The sequence below is a fragment of the Serinus canaria genome, chromosome 11, assembly GCF_022539315.1.
Source record: "Serinus canaria isolate serCan28SL12 chromosome 11, serCan2020, whole genome shotgun sequence".
Lineage (NCBI taxonomy): Eukaryota > Metazoa > Chordata > Aves > Passeriformes > Fringillidae > Serinus > Serinus canaria.
Window position 1 is genome coordinate 8,957,065 of NC_066325.1, and position 27,959 is coordinate 8,985,023.

A 27,959-nucleotide genomic window follows, 5' to 3' on the forward strand; every position below is an offset into this window, starting at 1 on the left:
CGGGGCAGCAGGAGCGGGTGTGCGGGCGCTCGCTGCGCGGCCGCGGCGGCGATGGGGCAGCGCGGAGAGGGCCGGGCCGGCGCGACTCCCGGCGCGTGAGGCCGCGGGACGGACCCGCGGGCGGGCGGGAGGCCCAGCCCGGGCCGGGCAGGAGGAGGTGAGGAGCGAGCGGGGCCGGCGCGGCCGCGGGACGTCGCTCGGCGCCGTCAGGCAGGGGCGCGGCTGGCGCGGCCGCCTGCTCAGGCCGCGCTCCGGCCGGTTCCGCGGGCGGTCGCCGCGGGCCGCCGCCGCCGCCGCCCCTGCGGTTCCGGGAGAGCCGGGCCCAGCGGCGTGTCAGGGCTAGGCCGGGGGTGGCGGTGGCTCCGGTCTTGGCGGGCCCTGCTGGGCCTTTCCGCCGCTTCAGCCTCAATCCCCGAGCAGCGCGTTGGCCTCTCCAGAAGAGTTTCGGGACTTTCCTGGCCCGTCCTGCGCAGAGCCGCCCGGGGAGCAAAGATGCTCCGGGTTGGGCGGGGGAGGATCATTATTTTCCAGAGCTGAGCCTTGCACGCAGCCTTGTGGGTCGCACGGCCGTGCCTTGCCATGAAGCAGTCCGTGAGAGAAGCGGTGAAATACGATATTCGGTATCGTTTCGGGATCTGAGCACACGTGTTTCAATTTTTGGGGAGGGCTGGCTCGGCGTGTCCGCAGAGCGGCCGTATTGGTAAATCTCGTAACGCCACAGCATTCTGGCCTCTGAGAATGATTCCTGTTCTTCCTCTCACGGGGATTATTTGTGTCAGATTTATAACGCCTAACACAACGTATTTTCTTTTAGGAATCATGCTACCAGTATATACCTCTTTGTATTACATTGGTTGCACCGCTATTTTGAGAAACAGTTTCTATTTCTTCCACTCATGGCTTGTATTGCCGACGTGTAATTCTGTGCATTGAGCGGCGCCTAAATTTCCTTGCTCCTAGTTTTAACCTTCCCATGAAAATTGGTTTTGGGCTGTTGAAGGACAGAACTTTGAATGTCAGCTGGTTTAATTTTTTTTTTTGTATTAAAGTGTTAGTTTTTAAGGGAAACTGTACAGTTTACTTTAGCCTTTTCATTTTGTAGTCTGAATCAGAGCCACAGACGTGTGTTCATTCTGAAACTTGATAGCTGGTTTAAACATCTTAATATAGTTCATCTGTGGCTCCTGCAGGGTAGGAACAGAGGTCTTGAGTTTCACAGCAAACTGTTATTCTGATGAGATGTCTCTGTAGTGACAACAGTGACTCACAACTGAGGAATAAAGGAAATTAGGGAAGCTTTGAAGTTAGGTAGCTTATGGCCTACTCCTGACGATTTTTTAAAAGTTTTTATCTTCCAAAGTATGTAGTGTTGCAGTCATAATTGTGTTTTTCCTGTTTCTCCCCAAAGGCTTTTGAGCATGAAGAAATTCAGGTATTCAGTGGGTGGAATAGAAGGATGCAGCTGAGCAGGCTCTGACACTTAAATTGTCCCTATTGGTGATCAGGTTCTCTTGGGTTTGCACAAGCCTTGTAGCTGCTGATGTGCAGTGCAGTGATGGCTTTGTGGTAAGGATTAAGTTGCTTGGTTCCCAAGTTAATCATAACAGTGGTCTAATAGTTTGGTCATAGTCTGCTACGACTACGCTGTTTGTTCTGCAAAGATTTTTCTTTACTCACAGAATTCCATGGAAAATGGCTGTAAGGATAATCCTTAAATCAGTACTGTATATAAAGGTATTCTTGATATATTGCCAAAACGTAATATCCTTTTAACAAGCTTTTCTCTTTTTATTTAACAAGCTTTAAAATACTAATTTATCACTTGTGTTATTCTAAAAGAAGAGTATTTGGCTTTTAAAGCTCTGTGGGACAGTGGTTGAGATAAGTTTTTAAAGGAAGGCATTTTTAAATAATGATAATGAACTCTTTAATAAAGAAAAGCCTTTTGGTACTATAGCCAGTGGTTTAGTTACATTTCTGTGGGTGACTAGGGCTTTGAAAGACTGACCACACACCACATAAAGTTATTGCATTATCTAAATGCAGCGGTTGATAAGTTTTCAGACTGAATTCTTTACTACTAAACATGTGAAGACTGTATTGTTGCAGCCATGGACTTGCAAACAAGATATACTTATTCAAAAATAGATATGATAAATCTTATTTTTAGAAAAATCCTATTTAAGCCGTTAAACAAATTTTCTCTTTGAATATATTATTTCCGTGCATACTTACTAAAATTGAAATGAATTATTTCTGTAAATGAAGTAGGAAAAATCAGGATCCCTGTAATGTTGGAGATGCTTGTCTGCAGTCTACTGGAGATTGAGAAACTTTGTTGAATGGCTCAAAAAAGTGGAAAGTGAAGTGTGTCAGCTCTTGAAAGAAAATAAATGTTCTTGAGAACATAAAATGGAGCTATGGAAAACAATATAGGGTTTTTTCCCCTATTGTGTGAAAAAAGTAAAGGGGGAGAACTAGTCAGAACTTGTATGTAACTCTTATTTTACCATCTGAGTAGACTGACAAAAACTAATGGTCATTTAATCATGTTTCCATGTGGGACAGGAGGGGGGATCCTTGCTGTGTTCTTCATCAGTTTCCACCAAACTATTTCAATCCCATGCTCACACCACTTTTTTGTTAGTCATTAACACACATGAAAGCGTATATGGATCAAAGGAAAGTGAGAAAACATATTTTTTAACTTGGGAACACGTGGATGATCTATCAGCCTCTGCCTCAGTGAGGTCTGGAACTGCCTGGCTCCTGCCCCTCAGATGTTGGTTACCTGGCAGATGGGAATTCCTTGAGGCACAGAACTCCTGTGAGCTGCTGCAGCAGCAGTGGGGAGGTGTGGTGGTGACACTGACACCCACGTGTCGCGTCTGTGCTTGGTACAAGAGCCTCACCAAGGCAGCACAGCAGTGTGTGAGGTCCTAGGGACTGAAAGATGAGGCTTTGCCCAAGTGTAAGGTTGTCTCTAGCTGCTGCTTTTCTTTGAGTTTTGTTAAATACTCTGTCTGTTTAAAAAGATGAGGGAAATAATTACAGGACTGCTGGATTTCATTGCTTTCCAGTAACTTCTGAGACAGGATTCAAACAGGTAGGAGAAATAGCAAGAGATTTTGTTCTATTTGAATGCCATCAGAGAAAAGTTGTGGAGAAATAGGGTACCTAGGCACAAGGACAAAGATTATTTGCCTTCAGGTATAAATGGTCATTGAGATTGTCCTTAACTGAATTAAACTGTGGCATCACAGACTGGGAACAGGAGCATTTAAATGACAATACGTTCTGAACTTGTACACTGCCCTTTGCTGTCATCTTTAGAAGAACAAATTCCTCTAAGGTACTGCAGATCTTTCTTTTTGTATCCACTGTGATCAAACTATTGATACACATAGTTTTGTCTAAGAAGTATTTTCCACTTGTTCTTTTCCATTTTATTAGTTGTGAACTGTAGTTTTCTAAAGATTATGTTTTCTCCATAGTATTTTAACAACTGAAAGTGAGGTATTTCTTGCTTTGTGGAAGTGAATTATCTTTCTAGAATGATAAAAATGAGAGCCTCCATTTTTTTCTGAGAATTGCATGTTGCAATGCTGACACAATTTGGTTTTCACGTATTGTATATTACTGGAACTGTCCATTTCTATTAAAGAAATGGCTGTTAAAAGTTACTAAAGTTTCCATTTTGTGCTGCTCAATTTTGTCAACACAATTTTCTGCTTCACTAAATCAAAATGTTATGCAGGATGACAGATGCAGTACACTTTGTCAGAAATAAATAATCACTAAGCATGGGAAAAGAGCTTTATAGTGGAAGGTTTCATTAAAATACTGTTTGTAAGTAGAGCAGGTTGTTTATTTATGTTCATTTGCACTTAAGTTTTCTTTTTGCTTTCACTTATATGTTTTTTCTTTGTTTTCTGCATTTCATTGCATGTTTTCCACAACCCTTTTTTTATTTTCAAGGAACTAAAGAAGGAAATGAAATGCACTGCAATAAGGAGCAGAAATGGGTAAATGGGTCTGTCTATGATCAGCAGTACAGTGGCTGTTCTGGGACTGTGGTCACTGCCTTGCATTTTGCTGAACTCTGATATGTATGAGGAATGAGAATAGTCAGAGATTTAATTTGTTTTATGTTTTACTTAAGGCTAGCTGTGCTTACCCAGTTCAATTTTGTCTTTTTTCTCTTTTCCTTTTTATTCTAGGCTTCCTGCTCTGAATTTGTTTCTTTGCAAAATGAATATTGTGTTGTTTCAAAAAGATTGGACCCTCCAGTAGAATTTGAAAAGATCATTGCACATAAATCAAGAGCTTATTTTTCTTGAAGACTTCTGTCCAGCTTTTAAAGTTTTAATCACAATGAATTCAGGCTTATGGAGTCAAGAAAAAGCAAGTTCATCCTACTGGGAAGAGAGGATCTTTTATTTGCTTCTCCAAGAATGCAGTGTCATAGACAAGCAGACTCAAAAGCTCTTGAAAGTGCCCAAAGGTAGCATTGGGCAGTTTTTTCAAGACCGTTCTTCTGTGGCACACTCCAGAAATATTCCATGTAAAGGCAAGAAACTGCAGATTGGACTAAAGATTCTGGAACAACCTCATGCAGTCTTGTTTGTGGATGAGAAGGATGTCATAGAAATAAATGAAAAACTAGCTGAGTTGCTTCTGGCTATTACTAACTGTGAGGAAAGATACAGTTTATTCAAGAGCAAAAGCAGGTTAGCTAAAGGAGTCCAGATAGATATTGGCTCACCTGTTAGAGTACAGCTGAGATCAGGGGATGAGAAATATCCTGGAGTTGTTCGCTTCAGGGGACCCTTAATGCAAGAAAGGTCCCTAACAGGGATATACTTTGGAGTAGAGTTGCTGGTAAGTTACTTGCTAAGGGGTGGTATCAGACATACTTTATGAGGTGAGCTAAATATGTCTTCAGTAAAAAGAGGGAATCCTAATAATTTTTTTTTCTGGAAGCATATTACCCCTAAAATCCATTATGTTCAGTCTTCTCATAAGTACTTTTATGTGAATGTGCCGTATCACATCAGCCTTGTAATCTCCATGTTAAGTGAAGCTTGATGTGGTGCATGGGCTGGCAGAAAGACTTGAACATACACTGAGTCCTCTAGGCCAGAAAAATTTAATTCATAGAATTGTGGAATGGTTTGGTTTTGAAGAGACCTTAAATATCATCTAGTCCCAGACCCCTTGTTAGGTTAGGGACACCCTCCACTAGACCAGGTTCCCCAGAGCTCCATCCATCCTGGCCTTGAACACTGCCATGGATGGGGCATCCACAACTTCGCTGGGTAGAAATATTTACAGCCCTCTCATGGTGAATATCTGACTCTCAGATTTCTGTTGAGTAATTTGTTTGCCTGTGCCAGGATACAGTCTGTAAATGCAGGGTTGGACTTTAGGGCTGCTGTTTTTGGTGATGCCTAAAAGTCCAATGGCAACTAGTTAAAATAGAGAATGTATCTGTTCTCTGCTCCTTGTGAGATATTTCTGCAAAATTATTGCCAGCCACAAGCTATTGAAGAATTAGGTTCTGGAGAGTTCCTCTCTTGTTGTAGAAGTATAATTTTCAAAGTACTCTTTAAACTTTTCCAGAACTCTTTGTGATTCCTCCTGAGAACCTCAGGGAATATCAGGCCCAAGTGTTTCTGAAAATTATCTCACTTTATATGGCATTTAAGTGGAATTTTTGAATGCTTAGCATTATGTCTAGTACGAAGTAGTCTTGTCTTGATAGGGCAAGAATTTGATGATTGAAGCAAAATTTACACCTGAAGAAAATATGCTTCTCTGAGTTTAAAGGCTTCTGCCTGCAGCTACTCTCTAATCTAGTGACATCTTGCTCTTTATTCCCTGAAGGTAGACAGTTTTTATATTTACCACAGATTCTGACAACAGAATTCTCTCAATAACAGTATGCATCAGGCAAATTTCTAGTGCAGTTTATCCAAAACACTGGATTATGTTATTGCTTTCTTAGTAGTCTATTTTTCACAAAATACATGATTGGTTTTTTTATCTCTTTTTTCCTTCCTCTTCCTCTTCCTCCGCCACTTAGGAAGAAGGTCGTGGTCAGGGCTTTACTGATGGACAGTACCAAGGCAAGCAGCTTTTCAGATGTGATGAGGATTGTGGGGTTTTTGTTGCTTTGGACAAACTGGAGCTGGTGGAAGATGATGACAATGAACTGGAAAGTGACTATGCAGCTCCAGTTGACGCAATGCAGGTAGAACTTCCTCCTCTGGAGATCAACTCCAGGGTTTCTCTGAAGATAGGAGAGAGTATAGAGTATGGCACAGTTATATTCTGTGATGTCTTACCAGGAAACGAAAGTTTAGGATACGTTGTTGGAGTGGACATGGTAAGAAAATAATCTGACTTTAATAACTTCTGCATGTGTGTTAGCTAGTGAATGACATGCACGTAGAAGAAGAAACATTATCCACAAGCTACTTCAGCGGAGGCTGACCTAAAATGGCAATAAACACTGTGTTCAAAGGTGCATTTGGTGGTAATTTTCTTGGCATCAGGTAAATGGAGTTGTATTTGATGCTGAACTGTTCAGGCAAAATACTCTGCATACTCTGAGGAGCCTCCACTGAGCTACTTGCCATGTTAGGTGTCAGTCATGGAGTCAAGTGTTTGTCTTGTGAGACTGGCTTTGTTCTGCCTGTTAAAAAAGTAGGCTGGATGTCTTTTTCTTTTGTTAGCCATTTTTAAAAGCTTTTTTTCATGTAACTGTTTTGTTTGACTTAGTTCTACCTTATGAGTTTCAAGGACAAAAGATCTTTCAAGAAAATGTGAAGCTTGTAATTAAAACATGAAGCAACATGAATTTCTTAAACAGCTTTAAAATTTTTGGTATTTCAAGATTACTCTGTTTTTGTAGCTTAGATGCTTCCATTTTCTTGGTTGCATTACCTGTTCCCTGAAGATGCCCTGGAATTGCTCTAGCTTGTTTATCAATAATGTTTTTTAGAAGAAAAATGCTTGTTAAAGTAGGAGCTGTTTCTCAAGAGATGATGTTTTAAGCTTTTGCCTTTAAATACTGCAATGTTTGGCTATTCTAAATACAAAATTATTTACGAGAAAAAGTAGGTGTTGTCAAATGTTTAATTCTCCTATTTTTTATATTCCTAAAGACGTATGTGTGTACTCAGTATGATGTAAATCTTCTTTTGGGATACATGTAATGTGTTTTTCTATTTTTAGGATAATCCAATTGGAAACTGGGATGGAAGATATAATGGAATACAGCTGTGCAGTTTTGCAAGTGTTGAAAGTACACTTCTTTTGCATATCAATGATGTTATTCCAGGTATGCCCTGCTTTCTTAACCAGAAGGCAGACTTTGCTAACATCTAGGACATCCTCCACCTAGGCACAGTTACGTGATTAAAACAGTACTGCAGAATTAATTTCCTAAGTTCACTTGAATTACCTTCTCTGTTACATTTCTCTTCAGTATTGCCCTCCTTTGGGTTACAGTCTCACTGGTAGAAAAGCTTTAATACTGAGCAAAATTCCTGTCAAATTGTATAGTATTTACAATACTATGTAGTGTGCAGTCTTCTTGAATATGGGAGTGTCTGTAGTGGGAATATTTTCTATGGGCTGTTGTTCAGTTTACTCCAGGGGTTCAATATCTTGATCAGAAAGTTGTTCTTTCTGTGCTTGAAAGGTATTGACAGGATTATGTATGCATTCTGGGAATAAATACTTGGAAATGCCTGTGAAGACTGGGGAAAAAATTCACTGCAGTAATTCACTGAATAGTATTAACTTGTAACAACTACAGTTCCCTGATTCCTTTTCTGAAGAAAGAAAAGTTTTTATGAGAGTTTTGTTTGGGCGCTATCTCTAGGCAGGTTCTAATGAGTCTGTAGTCTAATTGTTGCTCTCACACTTCAGTTTGACTGACTTTTCTTATGTCTGCCTCCTCCTTGCTGGTTTAGTTGATATCCATGTTTTTGCACAAATTTTCTGCTCTTCTCTGGAGAATTCACAGGGACTTCTCCATTTTTTGAAAACAGCATTTATTGTAGATGTATTTGTAGGAAAAAAACCTTAAAATTTCTTGTATCTGTTTCCCATAATGGAAATACCTACGTTAAAGGATATAAAGTCAATCTATTTGATGTGTTCAAGAAGTAATGATAGACTTTGCAGCAAGCACTTGCTGATGTGATAAAAGCAGATTGTATACACATAAAATGTTGTTCTTGTGCCAAACAAGGCTTTGTTCTGCTCAGTGTTAAAGCTTGTGGTAGCAGAGCTTTGTTCAGTTTTGAGGTGAGCTTTGTGAACGTAGTGAAAACAGCAGAGGGAAGCTAATACTCTCTTCATGTGCCATGTCTTAGAGACTGTGTCACAGGACAGGAGACCTCCCAAGCTTGCCTATACCTCAAGAAGTGGTGACAAAGGCTTGTTCAATCATAGTAAGCCAAAGGCTATAGGTATGTATGGAAAGGGATTTTCTTTACTTTTGTAAGATTACAAAATTTTGTTGCTTGCAAAAAAGTATTGTCTTTTCTATCAGTTGGTGCGTTATTTCACTTGTGTTAAGAATCATCACAGAATCACCAAGGTTGGCAGAGACCTTTGAGATCAAGTCCAACTGTACTTAAAAGTTAAATTTCTCTGGAGTATTAGTATGAATTTAATCGTTATAGAGGTGATGGACAGTTTAAATTAAGATTGGTCAAACTGCCTTCATTTTCATGAAAAAAATTTGAGGTTTAGTAAAAATTCTTGACCGTATTACCAGGTCAGAAATACATACGCTTTCTCTGGAAGTGTGGTGTGTATTTATTGTTTTGTTTTGGTTTTTCATAAATACAGTTTGCTGTTGTCTTCTTGCAGAACTAGTAACTTCAAAATTTTTAGCTCAGGAGTAGATCTACTTAACAGTGACTGTATTAATCTTGCTGTGATTCAAAACCAGTATTGAATTCCCAAAATATAAACTTCCTTGACTCTGTTTATTGTTCAAGTCTGAAAACCCTCCTGGAGAAAACAAACAAACAAACTGAAAGAGAAGCAATTTTTTTTTTTTTAAGGCAAAAATCAAAATTCAGTGTCTCTTGATTTTACTAGTGGCTACATTGGGTGGTAAAATACTAATGACAGTATATTCTGTAAGTTGTCATTTTACCTGGCATTGGATGCTGGCACAAATGGTCTTCACTGTAGTAACTGTAGTTATATGTTGGTACAAATGATAAATTTAGAATTGGATCAGTAATTTATTTGCCTACTGTAAAATTTTAGTGCTTTAAAACCAGCTGTATTGCAAATACCTTCTTATATCCATAATTCATAGTCATGAAAAATTTGCTCTTGAGAGGAGTTTTCTGCCTTCTTTTCAGCTTGGTGACTGAGATCTCAGCTCAGAGTGTATGTTGGTTTGGTGTAGACTTCTACCTCGTTGTAAGCTTAGAACTGTGCTAGCCTGTATTTGCTCCTTTGTGGAAGCTGTCTTCTTGAAAGTGTAGTAACAAATTTATACAGTGAAATAAGAGTATAGGTGACCTTTTGTAAATGGAGATTAATCTCTCCAATAAAATATGTTGTTTTCCAGGATCTACCTCTGAACCTGGAAATAGAAGCAGATCTGAAGTCTTCTACACATTAAATGGCTCATCAGTTGACTCTCAGCCTCAAACAAAAACAAAATCCCCATGGTATATTGATGAAGGTAAAGAGAGGATAGTTTTTTATATATTTATTTTTAAAACCCACAAAACAAAAGTAGAGTGTATTGTGTTCTTCAGATAAAACAAGGATGAGATTAAATGTAAAACCATTAAAAATGTAAATTGGACTGTGTTGTTATAGTGGAATACATATTGCATACATCTTGAAACCCCTGTGAAAATGTACTCTGTCTTGGTGTGACCCGTGGTTTTATTGTGCATGTAGGAGATTATGTTCTTGGCAATTCATGTGCAGCTTTGTGGGAATGCACATGTCTCACAGGCAAAATAAAAGCTGAGGCTGGGATGGAAGACAAGAAGTATTCCTTGTAGCTGGGTGTACGCAGTAATTGTATTTTGCCTGTCTTTGTAGCTGTGTTACAGATCCTAGGGAACTGTAATATTGTGCCATGCCAGCTAATCAGTCTGGAAGTGGGAGTGGGGAAATTATCCAACTACATGTGGGTTTTTTCTGTGTTTTTAAAAAGTTATTTTTGTAAAATCTCTCTCTCTGCTTTTAAAAGTATGAGTGCACATACTTGAAGGATCAATATATCTTGATTTGCTTGCAGACCTATTTTTCTTTTTCCTGGTAAACTTTAGAAAAGTGTGGCTAACTGGCTTAATGACTTAAGGAGTAAATACTAAACTGTTAAGTTACACCAGAAACCTCTAGCAGCAGTAGCCCCTGAATTCTTTGAAGCACAAAAGAAAACGGGTTAAAATTGTTTTTGGTTCTGTAGCAGATGTCTTTTTAATGTTTTTAAGACATTAACTTCATTTAATGAAATAGCATGGGGAGAATGGGTGAAGATGAGGCTTTTGTTCTGTGAATATCAATTGTGTAGTAGAGACCCTTCCAATTCAGGGTATTCTATGTCTACGTAGAGAGATGAGAGAAGACACAGTGCTTGTGCTGTTCCATGTAGTTGTGATCTCTTTCATCAGGCACTGCATTGCTCATGACATGTTTAAGTCTTTTATTCTTTGTAGATACTGATAGATTCCCTGTTTTAGAACCAAAATATGTTGTGATAAAGTCAGTGGAATGAGCATTTTTCCATTTGCAAATCATATCTGCAAGCAATTATTTATGTATTTATAAGCTGTGAACTGATTAATTTCCTCAGTCACAGTGACCAGTGAGCTCTTTCCAGTTTTGCCCCCTACAGTCATAATCCTTGAGGCTGTTAACTCATGTTCAAAGAAAAAGCCTCATGTGATGATGAAAAAAAAAAGATTTCAATCCAAACCTTTCTGTAGTTTCTAACATCTCCTTTCTCTGTGCTGTTCATTTCTGTTGCTTGTGGTAAAAGTGCTGAGACTGCAGCAGTGTCTGCCCAGTCAGTTCTGTGTCTCCAGTGTTGTCAGGTGACAAAAGTCTTCCTAAATGTCCCCAGCTGTTAGTGCTTCCCACCTGCTACATCAGATGCTGCGGGTTTGAGAGCCAAGTCTTTCCTTTTTTAATAGAAGGAGAAAAAAACCCCAACACTTACTGACATCTTGGTTTTGATTTTAACAGCTGCTGAAGACCCTTCAAAGTCACTTACTGATTCATCTTCTGGATTTGGGCATTCTTCACCACCACTGCAGCCACCTTTAACAAACTCTGTGTCTACAGAAAACAGATTTCACTCCCTCCCCTTTAGCTTGACAAAAACAACAAGTACTAATGGTACTATGGGACATAGTCCTCTCTCTTTATCTGTTCAGTCTGTCATGGGTGATGTGAATACTACAGCTACCCAGGAGAGTCCATCGGCAGCAAGCCCAATTGGAAACTCACATGGTCTTGAAGCAGGTTCCTTGGCTGAAGTTAAAGAAAATCCTCCTTTCTATGGAGTAATCCGCTGGATTGGCCAGCCCCCTGGAGTAAATGAAGTGTTAGCAGGACTGGAACTGGTAAATATAAATTCTAGTTCACATTAATGCTAATTACTAGTTTTGTTTCTCAGAGCTGGTGCCTTTCTATGCTCCAAAACCAGCCAGTCTGGGGGATTTGCCCAAACAGGTTGCCAAGTGATTTGCTTAGTGCTAAATTCTTTGATAAACTGACTTTTATGGCTGCCCCACACCTTACCCTGGTTGTAGACTCTGAAATGTTTGTATCACAGTTGGCAAAGGATTTTGTAGGACTGATCAATTCCTTGCTTTAGAGGAGTGTCCTTTGCTTACATTATAGAGATTGTAATTGAAAAATGAAATTTAAAGGTCCTTTAAGTGGAAATTTATATAGAACTCTCTAGCTGTAGTAGTCTTTGAATGTAATTTTTTGTTTGTTGTTTGCATATCAGCAAGCAGGCAGTCAGAGTGATGACTGTCAGAGCTGTAAGGCTGGTTTTGATAATTGACAGTAGTGATATTGTTGATTTGACAGCCATGTGCTTTATGTTTTTCTGTCGGCCCTTTGTAAAAAAAAAAAAAAAAATCCCACAGTTGCCTCAAACATGAATTGCTGTTGTGTACTGACATTCCCTCCCTGGCAGCTGCTGCCATGGTTGTGATGGGGTATTGGTTAAATTAATGTGGTAAAATAGGGAGATGGGGGTCTTTATTTTGGGATAATGATCAATAACATATTACATAAGGCAGTGCAAAATGATGTAAAACATAAGCAAAGTATGTGAGAATGTGACTGCAATTCCAGCTGTTACAAAGAAGTCCTGATCCTTGTGGATGTTTAGGGTGAAGCCATAGCTTGCCACAGGCATTCTGAGCCTTCTCCTTAGGGTGTCATGCATTAACCTGGGTGCCCCTTGAGCTTTTCTGCATTAAAGCCTAGCTGTTGTTAGTAAGCAGGCAATGTATCTCAAATCCTGTTCTCAAAGATAACAGCTTATTGTTGTTTACTCCTAGTTTGTGTTCTCTCCTTGATGTACATTTTGTGTGTTTTGAAGCAGGCATTTTTCTTGTGCAGCCAAATCACGCTGAAGTTGTTCACACTATCCCATGCTCAGTGCTTTCAATTAAGTGGTAAAAAGAGCTCTTTCTAATTACAGAAGGGATCTGGACCAGGTTAAATTCACAGACTCTCCTACCTCCCCCATGCTGCTTCTAGGGGACTTTTTGGTTTACTTTGGATGTAGTGAAAGTTTAGGCGTGAAGAAAGAAAGAAACCCACAAGTCTTAATGTTCTCAATAAATCCAGTCAAACAACACCTCAGCTGAGGCTTTGGATACTAAATTGCAGAAACAGTGTGTATCATGTTTCAGAGTAGCAGAAGGATGACTTATGGGTAGATACTTTGTCAAATGTCTTACTGCAGAATGGTAGCAATAAGAAAAATGCTGAATCCTTCTCACTTGGATTTTCAGGAAGATGAATGTGCAGGCTGCACGGACGGAACGTTTAAAGGAACTCGCTACTTCACATGTGCTCCAAAGAAAGCTCTTTTTGTTAAACTCAAAAGCTGCAGGCCAGACTCCAGGTTTGCCTCACTCCAGCCTGTTTCCAACCAGATTGAGCGCTGCAACTCTCTAGGTACTGAGCTTCTGCTTATTTCTTGTTTATCAGCTGGGAGCTGGCCAGGGCTTTGGTTTCATTCATTCCTGCAATAAGTTCTTTTATTGAGCACTTGGAAATCTGTACAGGTATTACTTAATTGAGAATAATGAATAGCAGATTATCCTGTACAGAATACAGTGATTCTTGAATTATTCCTTTATGCTTTAAAACAAGAAAATATTTATATATTTAAAGAAATACCATAAAATTATGGGAATTTTTTATGCTGTACACTTTTTACATTAGAAGTTGTAAAACAGTCTTGCTGAAAATGGTATTTGTAACTCTAGCACTGTATGATTACATTAAAAGAAATAAAGGCAGTTATTTTTCTATAACCTATAACATCAAATTATTTTAGTCTCTAAATATTAACAAAGAAAAGCATGTCATTTTTATGATGGATGTTAGTGGAGAAAAACTTCTTTTTTCCCCTAACTTCAAGTATTTTAGATTTCTTGGGTCACATTGTATTGTCTGAGACAACAGCAAAGAAAAGTGTCTGATACTTGTAAGGTAGTGCAAACAGGGCATTTGTAATGAAAAGAGAACTTCATTTCTACTGGATAAAATTAGTTCAGTGCTGCAGGCTTTCTGAAGCATTCTGGTGTGGAATGTAAGGCCTTGTTCACTCTCTGAAGGCAATGAGTCTCAGCTATAATAAAATGCTATTCTAGTCCAGAGGAGTAATGCTTTACACTAAGGCAGCAACTTAGCTATAAAATATTACTAGGAAAATCTCAAGGGGGATAAAATTTGAGGCTTTAAAGTGTCTTTTGAAAAAAAAATTTCAGCCTTTGGAGGTTACTTAAGTGAAGTGGTAGAAGAAAACACTCCTCCAAAAATGGAAAAAGAAGGTTTAGAGACAATGATTGGAAAGAAGAAAGGTATCCAGGGTCATTACAACTCCTGTTACTTAGACTCCACCTTATTCTGGTAAGTTCATAATTTGTATAGCAGCATCCCTTGCTAGAAATGCAGAACATGTGATCTTTGCTTGAGTGACTGTCTGTGTGTATTCCTGTGCAGCTCCCAGTGTCCTGTGCTGCAGTCCCTGTGCTCTCCCAGTGCCAGCAGTGAAGTGCTGCTTGTGTCCACACTGGACTGGCCCTTGTGGATCTGTTTGTTTAGACAGAGGGAGTCCCTGGCCTGTAAATGGTTGAAGGATAAGGAGAACACAGGCCAGGGGGTGGAGGGAGGGAAATGCCTCTTGCAGCTTCTTTGCAGAAGCCTGCGTGCAATTGGTTCTGTACTTTGCTGCAGAAAGAATACTGGGTTGGAGTGGACTTTGCTATTTAGTGCAGCTGTGTCCCCTGTCCATAACTGCCTCTTTCTGAGTTTGTTTAGTTCTTTAATTCTTCTGTGGCTTTGCTTGGTTTGTCTTATGTTGCTCAGGCATCTGAATGGTCAAAACAACCTTCCTTTTCCTTTTTTCTTTGTAGCCTCTTTTCTTTTAGCTCTGTTTTGGACACTGTGCTACTCAGACCTAAAGAAATTAATGATGTAGAGTATTATAGTGAGACTCAGGAGCTGCTGAGGACAGAGATTGTGAATCCTCTGAGAATGTAAGTGAAGAACTGGTCTCTAGTCTAATATGAATTAGATCCTGCAGTGATTGCATTCCTACTGCAAATCTGAGAAGTTTGGCTGTCTGCTGCTACTCAGTGTTTTTTTTTTAAGTATTTTTACTTTTTCTTCATAGCAAATTTAATCAGTGATAACTGGAAAGAGTTATTCATTGTTTGGTGATAAATATTTTCACTAGTTTCCTACTTTCAAATGGATCAGCACAAAGCAATTGTAAAAGTTGTACAAGTATTGTACAATAATACAAAAGTATTGATAAATAAAAGTTAAGTTTGTTCACAGCATTCATCTTGGCATGTTTTTAATGCTGTTGTACTTGACAGGAAAATTATTTGTGTTATCTTATATGGAGTTTCACAATTTGATAGATTTACCGAGGCTTTACTCTTTACATGTGGTCTGCAAGTGGCCAAAGTGCTTTTATTAAAAAAACTTAATATGACCTTTGTAATTTCTCAGGCACAATGAGCAAAGGAGGTGCAATAAAAATCTCCATGAAAAGTTATTGTTCTTAAGCTTAATTTTTTTCAAACGTGTATAATACAGTTGTAGTTCCAAAATTCCATGGGCTGTCATTGAACAATTTCTGACAAAGTTTTTATTTTGATAAATAAAAACGTTGGTCCCTGAAGCCTTGTTCTTGTCAGGGAGTTTGTGCTTGGCCTGCTATGTTCCTGCAGGGTCTGTGAACAGGTAGGATAGCAGGATGCACACTGAGTAGCAGAAATCTCAGGTGCCTGAGGTGGCTGAATGCCTTACTGTCCTTTGGTTGTGCTTAAAAACTTTAGGGGAAAAGACTGAATGCTCAAAGCAATTTCTTAGGTCAGCAGTACAGCTCTGTGTCTTCCTCAAACATTGAATTTTTTTTTGTTGTTAACAACTCCCTCAGTGCTGTTATTATGTGACATTCTGAAATTATGTATTAAGCTGTGCAAATTAGAGTGAAAACAAATCAAAAGTAATTACCTGACAAATCCGAAAATAGTTATCCTGGTAAGCTGGTGATTAAAATGCTCTTAAAGGTTGTAAAAGAACATTGAACACTGCATTAAATTAATACTACATTAAGAAAACTAGGAGTCAGATTAAATATGAGAAATCAGTATGTAGTTTTGAAGAAATACTGTATGCAGTTAAAGAAGGGTTTGAGAAACTGTATTTCAGTTTTTAAGTGATTGGTTTTGGCTTTTCTTTTACTGCTCTGACTTGATCAAAAACTAGCTAAAGCTTATTAAACCCATTTATCTTAGATATGGATATGTATGTGCTACAAAAATAATGAAACTGAGGAAAATACTTGAAAAAGTTGAGGCTGCATCAGGATTCACTTCAGAGGAAAAAGGTAATGGGGGAGGTTTGCTTTTCTTTGAGACTTACAGGAATCTAATATGAAGGAACTGAGGAACCTTGCTACATAAATAAATTAGAACAAAACACCCAGATATTTTTCTGTGGCAGTAGTGTCTCAAGCAGAGATCTGAGTGACCACTGGCTGCTAGAAAGGTCTTTTCTGCTTCCTCAGCTATGTAAGGAACCCCATCTGAACAGTTTCTGGAGTCTTCCACTGCCTGAATTTCTTTTAGTGCCTTCCTCTGCCCCTGAAACTCCCTTCTAGCAGTTGATGGAGAAGACTGATAAGGCTGGGATGTCTGTCCTCTTTCAAATTGTCACTTTGATCCCTGAGGAATAGACTTTTGCACTACAACATTTCATTGTTACAATGGTTATGTAGTATTTTAAGGAATAAAATGTTCAAGTCATGTTAGAAAAATCAGTTCCCAACTTTTTGATCTTCTGCTGCATATATTGATTAATTAGCATTGTATTCTGAAACTGTCTTGCTTTTATTCAAGAGAATACTACTTTGTTTGTAAATACTGAATGCTGGAACCAGTATTTACTGCAGTTAGTGGCAGGGAGAGAAATATACCAGCAAACTGTGGTGGGGGAGAACAGCACTCTGGGAAGTGCTGTTGGCTGCATTCTTGGTTAGAGAACTTGGTCTCTAATTTAGCTGAACTTAGGACTATGGTGTAGATTTTGTGTTACTGTTACTGCTCCTCACTGGCTCTCTGCAGATTCACTATTTCCTTTTGAAAGCTTTTATTTCTCCTGGAAAAGTTATGTGGTGCTAAGTGGTTTCTCTGAAATACAGAGCATCTTTTTTAACTTTACTGGAAAGCTTTGTTATTCTGTTGAGCCTGTACCTTTTATTAGGGCCATTTAACACTAAAAGAATAAATAGAGGTTTGTCATGAAAATATTCCTAGTTTGTCATAATCTTATTGGGATAATAAAGCTGTAAAAAGTAACAGTTACTTTTTTCTATGAAAATTTTGAAAACCTTCCCTTTCAATGAGTCTTGAATAATGTATCTGGTTTTGCATACTGACAAGTCTTTTTCTCTCTCTTGCCTCCAGATCCGGAAGAATTTTTGAATATTTTATTTCACCATATTCTGAGAGTTGAGCCACTGTTGAAAATAAGGTGAGTCTTATTTCTTTGGCCTTCCCAGGCTTTCTTGTGTCTGTGCCATACACAGAACAAAACTTATGTTCCATCATTCAGCTTTAGCAGCAGAGTTTGTGTGTGTTGTGCACATACCTGAACTCCTCAAGGGCAATGCAGAAGTCTCCTTCCTTCTTAGCAGTGGTAACACTGAGCATCATGCTTTTAGAATCCCCTCAACACCTGAATACTCTGAAAAGCAACATTGACTTAAATGCTGGCTGGGATGGGAGGAAGTTACAGTTTATAGCAAATTTGATGAAAGTTCCCAGGAACTTCTGATGCTGAGATGAAACAGCTCCAACCAACCTAATGGTTTTCTTTTGCTGTTAGAGGCTAGTTAGTCCTGCATGTTTTTCCTCTATAGTAGGAAAACCATTTCTTTAACCTGAGCATCATCTTTTATATCCTTTCTTTTGTACTTCCAGAGGAGGTTGAATTGCTTATCTGAAGATCTCCTCCCAAATATATCAGAGTTAGGTTTATTTAACAGAAACATGATCTGAAAACATTGATATTTGATACTTCACTATATTTTGAACATCTGACCTCAAAACATACTTAAATTGGTAGCTTAATCCTGTGCCCCCTCTCCCTAGCTATACAAAATGTGTTGTGGTTTTGTGGGTTTTTTTTTTAAAGTTTGTGGTGGGGACATGTATGTTTAATGGAAAGGGTTTTTTCCCTTTTTTCCCCCTTTATGGTGAGGATAAAGAAGTTTCTCCAGACTACTTCCTATGGCTTGCAGTTTGTGTGATAATCTGCCTCAGAGTTGGCCTAGGTGTGGAAGAAGTCTTAACAATTTCAAGCTGGGCAGCCTTGAATTTGGATTATCCTTTTGGAGAGTTCTCTGCTAACTACAGAGCAAGTCTAGCAGCATTGGCCATCTGTGTGAGACTTCCACTGCAGGAAGCAGTGTAAATATCGCCCTGATTTAGAGGAAATGTTTCATTAAACCCATCAGACTGAAGATAATTAGTGTTGTTTCATTTGATATTTTATTACTGAAACTCCTAATTGTCTCTCCAATGAAAGCTGCTTTATTGTCTTGGAGTTTTTGATGCAGATGCTTAGTTGGTAGTTCTGCCATGCACAGGCATATGTTTTTAAAACATGCTCTGAAACTCACATTGATTTTGTTTCTTTAAATTTTTCCATAATCAATTCAAACTTAATACTTGACTGCCTGGCACTTCGTTACTGGGGGCAGGGGACTGGGCTTTGTCAGGCTTTGTTGTTTGTTTGAGTTTTTTTTAAAGCACAATATATTTCAATGCAGAGAGGATGTCTTGTTGACTATTTTCATGTTATTTTCCTAGAAGATACAGTTGTCATTACAGTAGACATTCAGAATCTGTTTTTTTGTTTTTTTTTTTTTCTTTAAAACTGTTTTTAGATCAGCAGGTCAGAAAGTACAAGACTGTTACTTCTATCAGATTTTTATGGACAAAAATGAGAAAGTTGGAGTCCCAACAATTCAGCAGTTACTGGAGTGGTCATTCATCAACAGCAACCTGAAGTTTGCAGAGGTTGGTGACAGCAGTTGTCTTGATAGAAGTGATCATACCTAAATATCTGTCCATTCAGCAATGGGAGAAAAGTAGGATTTGGTGCAAAAACATGCAGACATGTTGGAATTGGGAATATTGTGTCAGTGACCCAGGATGCCTATAAAGCCAAAGCATTTTAAGATTAACTTAATGAGATGTATTCTTTGGTTGAACAGATCAAAGTGATTTAGGTAAAGAATTATTAAAAGAAAACTTCTTAGCTGCTGCCATTAAGTTGTTTTAAGGACTAATACTTTGAGATACCTCTTTTAGTGGCCTGTGAGTTTAAAAAATATGAATATATATATAGCATTAGAATATGTCTACAATGTTAGGTAATTATTTATCTCAACTTCATTACATTATATTCTGGCATTTTACCTAGGCACCTTCTTGCCTGATTATCCAGATGCCCCGGTTTGGAAAAGACTTCAAAATGTTCAATAAAATTTTTCCATCCTTGGAATTAAATATAACAGACTTACTTGAAGACAGTAAGTATATAACATTGCATTGTATAATGAAAGAGAGTTGCTGAGAGTGACTAAGACAGTCAAAGTATTCCTGATACTTCTGGTGGTTTGTTGGTTTTTTTTTCTGTAGTATATTTACCAAGATAGTGTGAGAAGAGGCTTTCTCTGGGACTGAAGAGAAATGAAATTTTACTGGGTTGAAGGCTTTTTTCCCCTCATGTCAATTAGAAGCTCTAATTCAGAATAATATATAGAATACAACTTCTTTTTTTTGTTTAAGTCTTGAGTATTTGTACAACTGAACTTATTTCAGGACTGTTTTTAAAACTGAGTTATTAGCAGCAAAGCTGTTCATTAGACTAGAAGGGAGCCTGAGATGAGGATGTGCACCTGTGGTATATTGTGGCTGTGCACTTTTTAGCCATAATTATGTCACTTACTTTTGTGACCTAAGTTTCTTCCATTGGTCATCCACTGAATTTTTCATTGCATCATCCTAAGGAAGGACACCTGATTTTATATTTGAGTTAAGAAATAATAAAACTGCCAAAATTTCTTAGAATAATAATCTTTGAAATTGCCATGGCCTTTTCTCTCACCATCTTGGCCATCAGCTTATGCGGGACTTTTTTTTGTTGTTGTTGTTTGTTTTTTGGTTTTTTTTTTGTGTGTGGTTTTGTTGTTTTTTTTTGCTGGTGTTGACAGCTGTAGGAGCTAAGACCACTATGATGAGAGAGAGATAACATGATTTAAAAGCCTGTTTTTGCTTGTTCATGCACTAGATTTTTATCATCTTGTTTTGCCACTTACCAGTGTATATGTTTTTCTCTTAATCCACATTGCACCAAAGAGAAGTTTAATAGACTGGTACATTTCTCTTTGATTAGCAATCTCATTTTAACTTTTTTTTAATGTAGTGTCTTTCTCCATGTAAAGTAATAGTTGTCCTTCATTTTCATATTCCTTTTGTTAAAAATCCAAGCCTCCCCAGCCTGCAGACTAATACCTTTGTTGCCACTGCAGCTCCCAGGCAGTGCCGTATCTGCAGAGGGCTCGCTATGTACGAGTGCAGGGAGTGTTATGAAGACACTGATATTTCTGCTGGCAAAATCAAGCAGTTCTGCAAAACATGCAATACACAGGTCAGTGCTTGTCTTTGGCATTCCCATGGGTTTTACCCTAATGGTTAATGCTGTGGAAGTTGACAGAACGGCAGAAGAGATAGTGAGACTTCTTTACCAGCAGCAGTGTAGCTGCCACCCACATGTAAAGTGTCTCCTTTGGTGACAGATCAGACTCCTGCAATGTGTTTATCAGCATGGCAACTGCCAAATCCAGGATTGGATGTGGTGGAGAAGTAGTAACCATGTGTTTTAAGGCTAATTTTACGTTCATGCTACCTTGTTAGAGTTGATAAATTCATGACAGAAATGCTATGTTTTGCTCTTTGGCAATTGCATGAAGATGTCAATCACGGCTTGTTTTCAAATCTGAGCATAGTAGGAAACTGTTGCATTAAACCTGACCTCCTTTCTAACCTTAGATTTGAATTTTCTGGGCAATATTGAACTACACTAGTGGGGGAAAAATAGAAGAAACGTTTAGTCAGCTGCTGTTATTGCAGTTCCTTCTCTAACACCATTAATCTTCTGTTCAGCAGTAATGTCCTTTTTAGCTTTGTCTGCCACTGAAACAAATAATCTTACGGGGTGTTTTTTTTTTTCTGAAATATCCCTTCAATTGTAGGTTCATCTTCATCCCAAGAGACAGAGTCATAAATTCAATCCGTTGTCCCTTCCGAAGGATCTGCCGGACTGGGACTGGCGGCACGGCTGCATCCCCTCGCAGAAGATGGAGCTGTTTGCGGTGCTGTGCATCGAGACCAGCCACTACGTGGCCTTCGTCAAGTACGGCAGGGACGACTCCGCCTGGCTCTTCTTCGACAGCATGGCAGATCGCGATGGTAACCTGCCTTCACTCTCTTCACTTGCTCTTACGTTTTTGTATGTCTGGTTTAGATTTCTGGGACTATTTCCCTAATGTTTTGGGGATATTGGTGTAGTTTAACTTGATGTGCTTGATGCTGGGTTACTGATCTTGGCTCAGCCTTACCTTAGCACATGGATTTTATGGCAGCTGCTGATATTCTGAATTTCACCTCTGTTGGATACCTTAGTAATTAGATGGTACAGAAGTAACTGCAGAAGTTTCTTAGTAGGACTCCCTATACATTTTTCTATGCTTTGCAAATTAGGCAGAAACAATTAATTTTAAATTAGCAACTGCAGGAATATATTTTCCATTTATATTTAAGTTGATGTACATGATTATCAGTTTATGATTATCAGTTTTATGATTATCAGTTAGCTTACAATATTTTATTACTTTTTCTTAAATGACTTAGGGTAGCTGTCTTTAGAATAAAGGAAGTAGTCACATGTCTATGCTATTCCTTTGAATCCTTTTAGAGTTATCAGTGGAAAATTGTTACCCTGTAATAATACAAATGTCAGTAGAACAACTGTTTTCTTAGATGCTGCTTTTTAAACAGATCCCATTTAAATATGGACTCTGTAGTTTTGGTGCCTAAGAAAAATAGTAATAGGTGAAGTGTCAGACACACAGTAACAGTTTTTGCATTAAGTATTCTTGAGCCCCTCTGTTACAGTGTGAGTTGGCAGGGAGAGAAGAGTCTTGCCTCCTGTTGAAAATGGTACTGCTACAGAAGTAAAGTCACTTTCTTACAACAGCCAGAAAACAATCAAGCTTCATTTCAGAGTGCTTGAAATATGTATGAGTGATGTTTGTAAAGAACCACTTCATTTCAGGAATTTAGATCACATGAGATGCTGGGAATATCTCCTGCTGATCTTGGGGGGGGGGGGGGGTTAATATTGCAAATATTTTTCTTCTGCTTTTCTTTATAAGCTAAAAATCTCTGCTGGGAACAGCAGGATGTCCATACTTGTGTTGTTTGAATTTGTTCAGTTTTATGAAAATGGCCAGAAGCAAACTGTACCTTAGTCTTGCAAGTCAGGTACAGACACAATTTGTAAATTCATCAGCTGTTACCAGTTGTCATGTTATTAACAAATTCAGTGCATGTGAGGTATATATTCAGGACACTTTCCTAAAGTCACACAGAATTTCTAGTGTTAATGAAAACCCAAAGTTCCCCTTGGTTTTGTGGGGTGTTTATGTGGGTGTGGTTTTTTGGTAAACACTACAGGATATTCTAATAGTGAGTTCTTGAACAATACCCTTCTCATAGATGTTTACCCTGCAGCAGTCCAGTGTGCATGTTTAAGTTTTTCAGAAGGTGCTTTCAAGAACTGGTGATGCTGTCATAATAAAAGTACATTTTGAAGAGCAAGTATATGTAGATGTTCTCCTAATCTGCTTCTTCTTCTTTCCTAATGGTTTAAAAGGAGGTCAGAATGGCTTTAACATTCCACAAGTTACCCCATGTCCAGAAGTTGGTGAATACCTGAAGATGTCTCTAGAAGAATTGCACTCACTGGATTCCAGGAAAATCCAAGGCTGTGCACGAAGACTGCTTTGTGATGCTTACATGTGCATGTATCAAAGTCCAACAATGAGTTTATACAAATGAGCCAGGATCTCTGCAGAACTGAGGAGACAGTACAGTCACCCACTCTTGCGTTTGCTGCAGTTTTGGGTAGTTCAATGCAACCGTTGCTGGCAATGGAAGAAGTTGACTATGACATCCAGAGGATTTACTGTTCCAAAAACTACGTATGGAGTTCTGTCACTGAAGTATTTAAGCATTTTGCACTCTAGGAAGTGTGCTTGTGTGTGTTTGTTTTATAAACAAAGTTAAGTTACTAAAACTTAAAAGCTTTAAGTGCGTTGATGATACACAGGCTTTTTTAAAATATTAAAGGTGGAATTATATCAGGAGAAATCTCCTTAGTCCACTGGGAATATAAGGATACAGTATTCTAGCTCAGTGCATTTCTGTGGACAGGGATGACGATTCTCATGTGTTTCTCTATACCCACCCTTGTCTCCTCACCCTTGATCTTTTTAGCACCCTAGATTCTCTCTCTCAGAGAGAAAAACTTCAGTTTGAGTAAGATAACTTTTAGACTGCTCATTGCATATTATGTTCTCTTATCAACTACATTATTTTCAGTTCCAAAAATTAACATTTATTTAAAGATCTGAATCCCTGTCTTGCAAAAATCAAGCACACAGACTTGCTGTGTTTTAACTTGCAACTTTTGGAGGGGGAAGAGAGGAAAAGAAGAGGGTATTAAGGGGAAGCGTAATTGCTAAAATATAAAATTAGCAATGAAAATTAACAGATGTCTTTTTCTAATTGTCTATTTTTAAAGAAACAAAGCAGTCTGGAACAAAACAGCAACTGTACACAAATGATTCCAGGACAAAACAATAAAATCATGGATTGCCTCAGGGAATGTTACTGAAGTGAATTCTAGTCCTTGGTAAATAAAACTGAATTTTCTACAGTACATTAAGCTACTGCCTGGGAATGTTACACATCTGACTCTTCATTTCAGGATTAATAATCTTAAAAAGAGAATATTAAAAATCTCTGCTTGGAAAGATGAAGCTATACATAAAGGTAGATCAGAGTTTTACTGTATACCAAGTACCTGCTGAAAACTAACTTGAAAAGCTGCAAAACCTGTGTTTATGTAAAGTATTACACTTTGAAGTCTGTTGGTTCCTGTTTGCAATGACATACTGTTGTTTTAGTTGCCTTTTAGCTACTTCTGTCTACACTACTGGCAAACATGCAACTATATATATATATATATACACAGTAACATCTGGTCGTACCAATTGCATCTGTATGAACTGTACATTTTCAACTCTTAAACTGTTTTATATGGAAACTTCCTTTTTGGGATCAAGTCTATAGAAGAGAAGAGATAACAAATTTAACAGAGGGAAAGCCACATTGAAAAAGCCACTGTTTTAAAGGCAGTGGAGACTGATCCCTTATTGTAGAAAGTGTGGTTACTTTGTTTTTCCTGGAAAACCTAGAATCTTTCTACCATAGAGGGTAGTAGAGAGAGGTTTGAAAACTGCTTGAAGGACTAATCTCTGAGAAGCAGGGGCTGCTGAGGGGGTTGATGTGTTCCATTAGCCTTTGCATGAAATGTGCTCTCACCTTTCACTCTCAAGAGCAACAAGGTTATTAGAAGTGTCACCCTTACTTTGGCCTGGAAGAGTCTCCTGGCTTTCATGTTCCCTTGCCTTATTAACCACTCTGTGCTCCTTGGCCAAACTCTCTTTTTAGTATAAAGCTCTTGACCTCTTTCTCTCCTGAAAAAATTTGGTGAGGTTTTAGGTGATGGATTGTATAACCAGGCCCCTTGTGTCCCAGCTTGGAAGGAGGTCCAAGCAGTGACCCCTTTGAACAAAGCGCACAGACCCAAGCACAAACCTGCACCCAGGAGACCAGTCTGAATGTCTGGATTCTTTCTCTTCCCTAGCTCTAGATTTATTTTTGACTTTCCTAGTGCATTAATTTCATATGTCTTCTACTGGTGTCATCTTTCCAACCATCCCCCCCCACCCCCAGCCTCATTTCCTCTTCCTGCCTGAGCTTGGAGAACAGCCTTGGACCTGCTATGGCCAGAGGAGAGAATTGAAATTGGCAGCCATAGTAAAGTTTCCTAGCTGAATAATCTTGTAGCACTCTTTCATACAGCTGGAAAGTATCCAGCTTTTCAGGAGATATACTCAATTAGCAGAAGTGAATTAATACACATGGGTGTAAATGAACTTGGCTTCTTGCCTCCAAACTCCTGGCCTTTCAATGGAAAAGGAAAAGAAGTGTGGACTCTTCCTGTGGGACACATAGGGAATATTCTTTACTGTGCACACTTCTTGGTGACAAATACTGTGTTTGGAAAGGCTGGCAGTGCTCTGCAGCCTGCCTTTTGTACTATAGATTATTGCAAAATGGTAAATAGTTTTGCAAGCACTGTATGATTACATGGTTAGTTTGTTGCCCACTTAAGAGGGCAGAAATATCTTCTACAGCATGCAAAAAAATTAGTTTTGGCGATCGAGGAGTCTTCTTTTAATCTAAAATGTATTGCTGTGTTCTGTACTGCACTGCACTGGAGGTGATCTGGCAATGTAAATGAAATGTTACAGAAATAACCCCAATTTTATTTCCTTTCTCAGAAACGAGTATACAAACAGCAAAGTGATTTCACTGTGAAAGGAAACTTGTAAAATAGCTTATATGCAAGGGTAAAAAAGGTGGGGTTTTCTGAGTGTTTTTTAGCCTTCAGCATATATTTGTAGGGGATTTGAATAAGCTATTTTGAAGCTTGCATTCTAAGCATCTACTGCTGTTAACTGTAATGCCCAAAGAGTCCAGTGACTAAGCACCCAACATTTATGTTGTTTAATGCATTTGGAAACCTCCCAATCAATTATTTTCTCTTTTTTTTTTTTTTTTAATATGGTGAATGTCACCCCAAATTAATAGCGCTTAGATCATTCTTCATGGTTTGGCTCATAAGTACTGCTAACAATGGCCTTAACCTGTGAGTAGGAAAATCCATTGATAACATGGTTCCTGACAGCCTGTAAAAATGTAAAGTTTCGTAGGACAAACTTTTGTAACTGGGGAAAAAACCTTCATCCCATGCAACTTGCCTGCTCTGCTAAACATTTTTAGAATTAGGGGTTCAAAATGGAACAAATCACTGTGCCACTAACCTTGCTTATTTTGAACGTAGAGGGTAAAGAGGAGGTATTAGCTAAAGGTGATGCCTTACAGATTTACTCACCAAACACAATCCTTCAAGAAAGCCCCAACCAAACCCACTGTAAGTTACATCAGAAGGCTTGTCGTTGGGCAGGGGAGATAATTGGAGGAAAAAAATACAAAAATATCTATGTTCAGTAAAGGTCTTTCTAATATGCGATGCTGATTCTGTGCTCTTGAAAATTGTACTACTGTGTTGTACTGAACAGCCTGTGAGATTCCCATTTTAAGCAAGTACTGTGTGTAACAAGAATTGCTCTTGATCATAAATGGTTCATTTCAATGCACTTATTTTTCTCGTGCACTTTATACTCCACTGAGTAGCTGAGCGTGGTCACCATGATCCCCGACAATTGCCACTTCCATCCAATCCCAAGGCACCACCGTGCTGCATACCAGACTGGTGTGGTTTCCCAACTGAGCTGGTGTAAAAAGCAGCTTGAAAGCTCTGTGTATTTTTACCACTGTAACAAAGCATGTTTTTATCTGTTCTTGATGTTTTGCTAAATAAACATCCCATGTTTTGTGCACTAATAGTCTCTTAAGCTTACAAGGCTGTCTCCAAGAAGGCATAAGGGAAACAAACCTTTGGATCAGGTTGCCCTCAACTAGCCTTAATTTATTTTTTTTTTTCCAATGGTAGGGCTGAATGAGCTGCTGCTGGAAAGGAATGTACTATGTGCTCTTTCTGTATTAATATTAATTAAAAATATTATTCTTATGGCTCTATTCATTTCTTTGGGGCTTGGAAATGTGGGAGTGTCATGAAAAAGCATGAAGACAGGGTGAACTAGCTTGTTTTGTGTACTTTACCAGCAGATGTATGTTTATACATTTCTTTTAGTCTTGCCTTCGGTGTTTCTAGGAAACTTAGGAGTTGTTATACTGTGTAAAATTAAGTCTAAGATTACTATTTGTGTCTTACCAATTAACATGTAATGCTGTAAGGGAAAACCACTGAAAAGCAGCTATAGTGCCTGGCATTTTCCATGGGGGATTTTATTTTTAGTACACCACCTTACTAACGCTAGTGAGCAGCTCCTCCTGGAATAAAGCTGTAGCTTCACTGCTGAATCCACAGCTGCCACTTTCTATGCGTTTTGTGTCTAGAGAAACACTAACTCCTATCCAGTAGGAGTTGGTTTACCTTTCTATTTATTTTTCCTGAGTATTTTAGTAATAATAAATTAATAAATACTGATAAGTATACCTGAGCATGCAAAAGGAATTATGTCAATTTAAGTAATTTAAAAATAAATATTTTACTGAAAATCCCCGAACACTTGTAAAAATAGGTGCAGAAGCTATTTTTAGGAAAGAGCTGCAGTAAAAGGTGGGTCTGATGTTCCAGCAAAGGTTTCCACGAGCAGGACGATGATGCTGCTCTGTGTGACTGCCCGGGCGGGGCCGGCTCGGGCCGCTGCCGCTCTGCGGCCACACGGGGGCAGTGCCCGCCCCGCTGCGCCCGGCCCGGCGCCGAACGCGCGGTGCCGCTGCCGTGGCCCGCTCGGTCACCCTCTGTGTCTCCGCTGTGTCCCTCTCTGTCCCCCTGTGTCCCCACGGCTTTGTCCCGGAGCCCGGGCTGGCTGGCAATGTGCCCCAAAGCCCCCGGCCAGGCTGGCCAGCCTCCCTGCACCGCTCGTGGGCCCGGCGGGGAAAGCTGGATCCGAGCGGTGCCCGTGTGTGAGTGAGGGAAGCAGGTACTGCTGGCAGATGCCAAATGCCAAGGAAACAGTTGCGTAATTGCAGCACTCTGATGAAAGGCGATGAAAAACGGTATCAACAACACGAATGTAGTGAGAATTCTTCACAGCAAAGCTTCAATGCGGAGTGAAG

At 39.0% G+C, this 27,959-nt stretch overlaps 2 protein-coding genes across 3 annotated transcripts in view; one reads left to right on the plus strand and one right to left on the minus strand.

Annotated features, from left to right (window-relative positions):
• On the plus strand, positions 1 to 26,848 carry CYLD (CYLD lysine 63 deubiquitinase). 2 transcript variants are annotated; one of them, XM_050978815.1, is made up of 17 exons: positions 1 to 157; positions 4,221 to 4,881; positions 6,086 to 6,388; positions 7,240 to 7,345; positions 8,388 to 8,483; positions 9,608 to 9,724; positions 11,245 to 11,624; positions 13,038 to 13,203; positions 14,022 to 14,163; positions 14,670 to 14,792; positions 16,065 to 16,156; positions 17,235 to 17,301; positions 18,719 to 18,851; positions 19,258 to 19,366; positions 20,369 to 20,487; positions 21,092 to 21,308; positions 22,774 to 26,848. In XM_050978815.1, the coding sequence occupies exons 2-17, from the start codon at positions 4,375 to 4,377 to the stop codon at positions 22,956 to 22,958; spliced, it is 2,862 nt and encodes a 953-aa protein (XP_050834772.1). In that variant the 5' UTR covers positions 1 to 157; positions 4,221 to 4,374; the 3' UTR covers positions 22,959 to 26,848. The 2 variants fall into 2 exon arrangements, with proteins under 2 accessions (XP_050834772.1, XP_050834773.1); XM_050978816.1 differs by having other exon boundaries at positions 6,086 to 6,253.
• Positions 13,570 to 27,959, minus strand: part of AKTIP (AKT interacting protein) — a 1,131,926-nt gene continuing 1,117,536 nt past the window's right edge. Inside the window, exon 9 of the mRNA XM_050978823.1 lies at positions 13,570 to 13,648. Within this exon, the coding sequence (XP_050834780.1) occupies positions 13,585 to 13,648 (64 nt within the window). The 3' untranslated portion in view covers positions 13,570 to 13,584. The remainder of the gene's footprint in view (positions 13,649 to 27,959) is intronic.

Coding starts and splice junctions, on each gene's coding strand:
- CYLD (XM_050978815.1), top strand. CDS start 4,375: ATGAATTCAGGCTTATGGAGTCAAGAAAAAGCAAGTTCATCCTACTGG. Junction 14,793..16,064: donor ATTGTGAATCCTCTGAGAAT/GTAAGTGAAGAA, acceptor CATTTATCTTAG/ATATGGATATGTATGTGCTA. Junction 21,309..22,773: donor CAGCATGGCAGATCGCGATG/GTAACCTGCCTT, acceptor ATGGTTTAAAAG/GAGGTCAGAATGGCTTTAAC.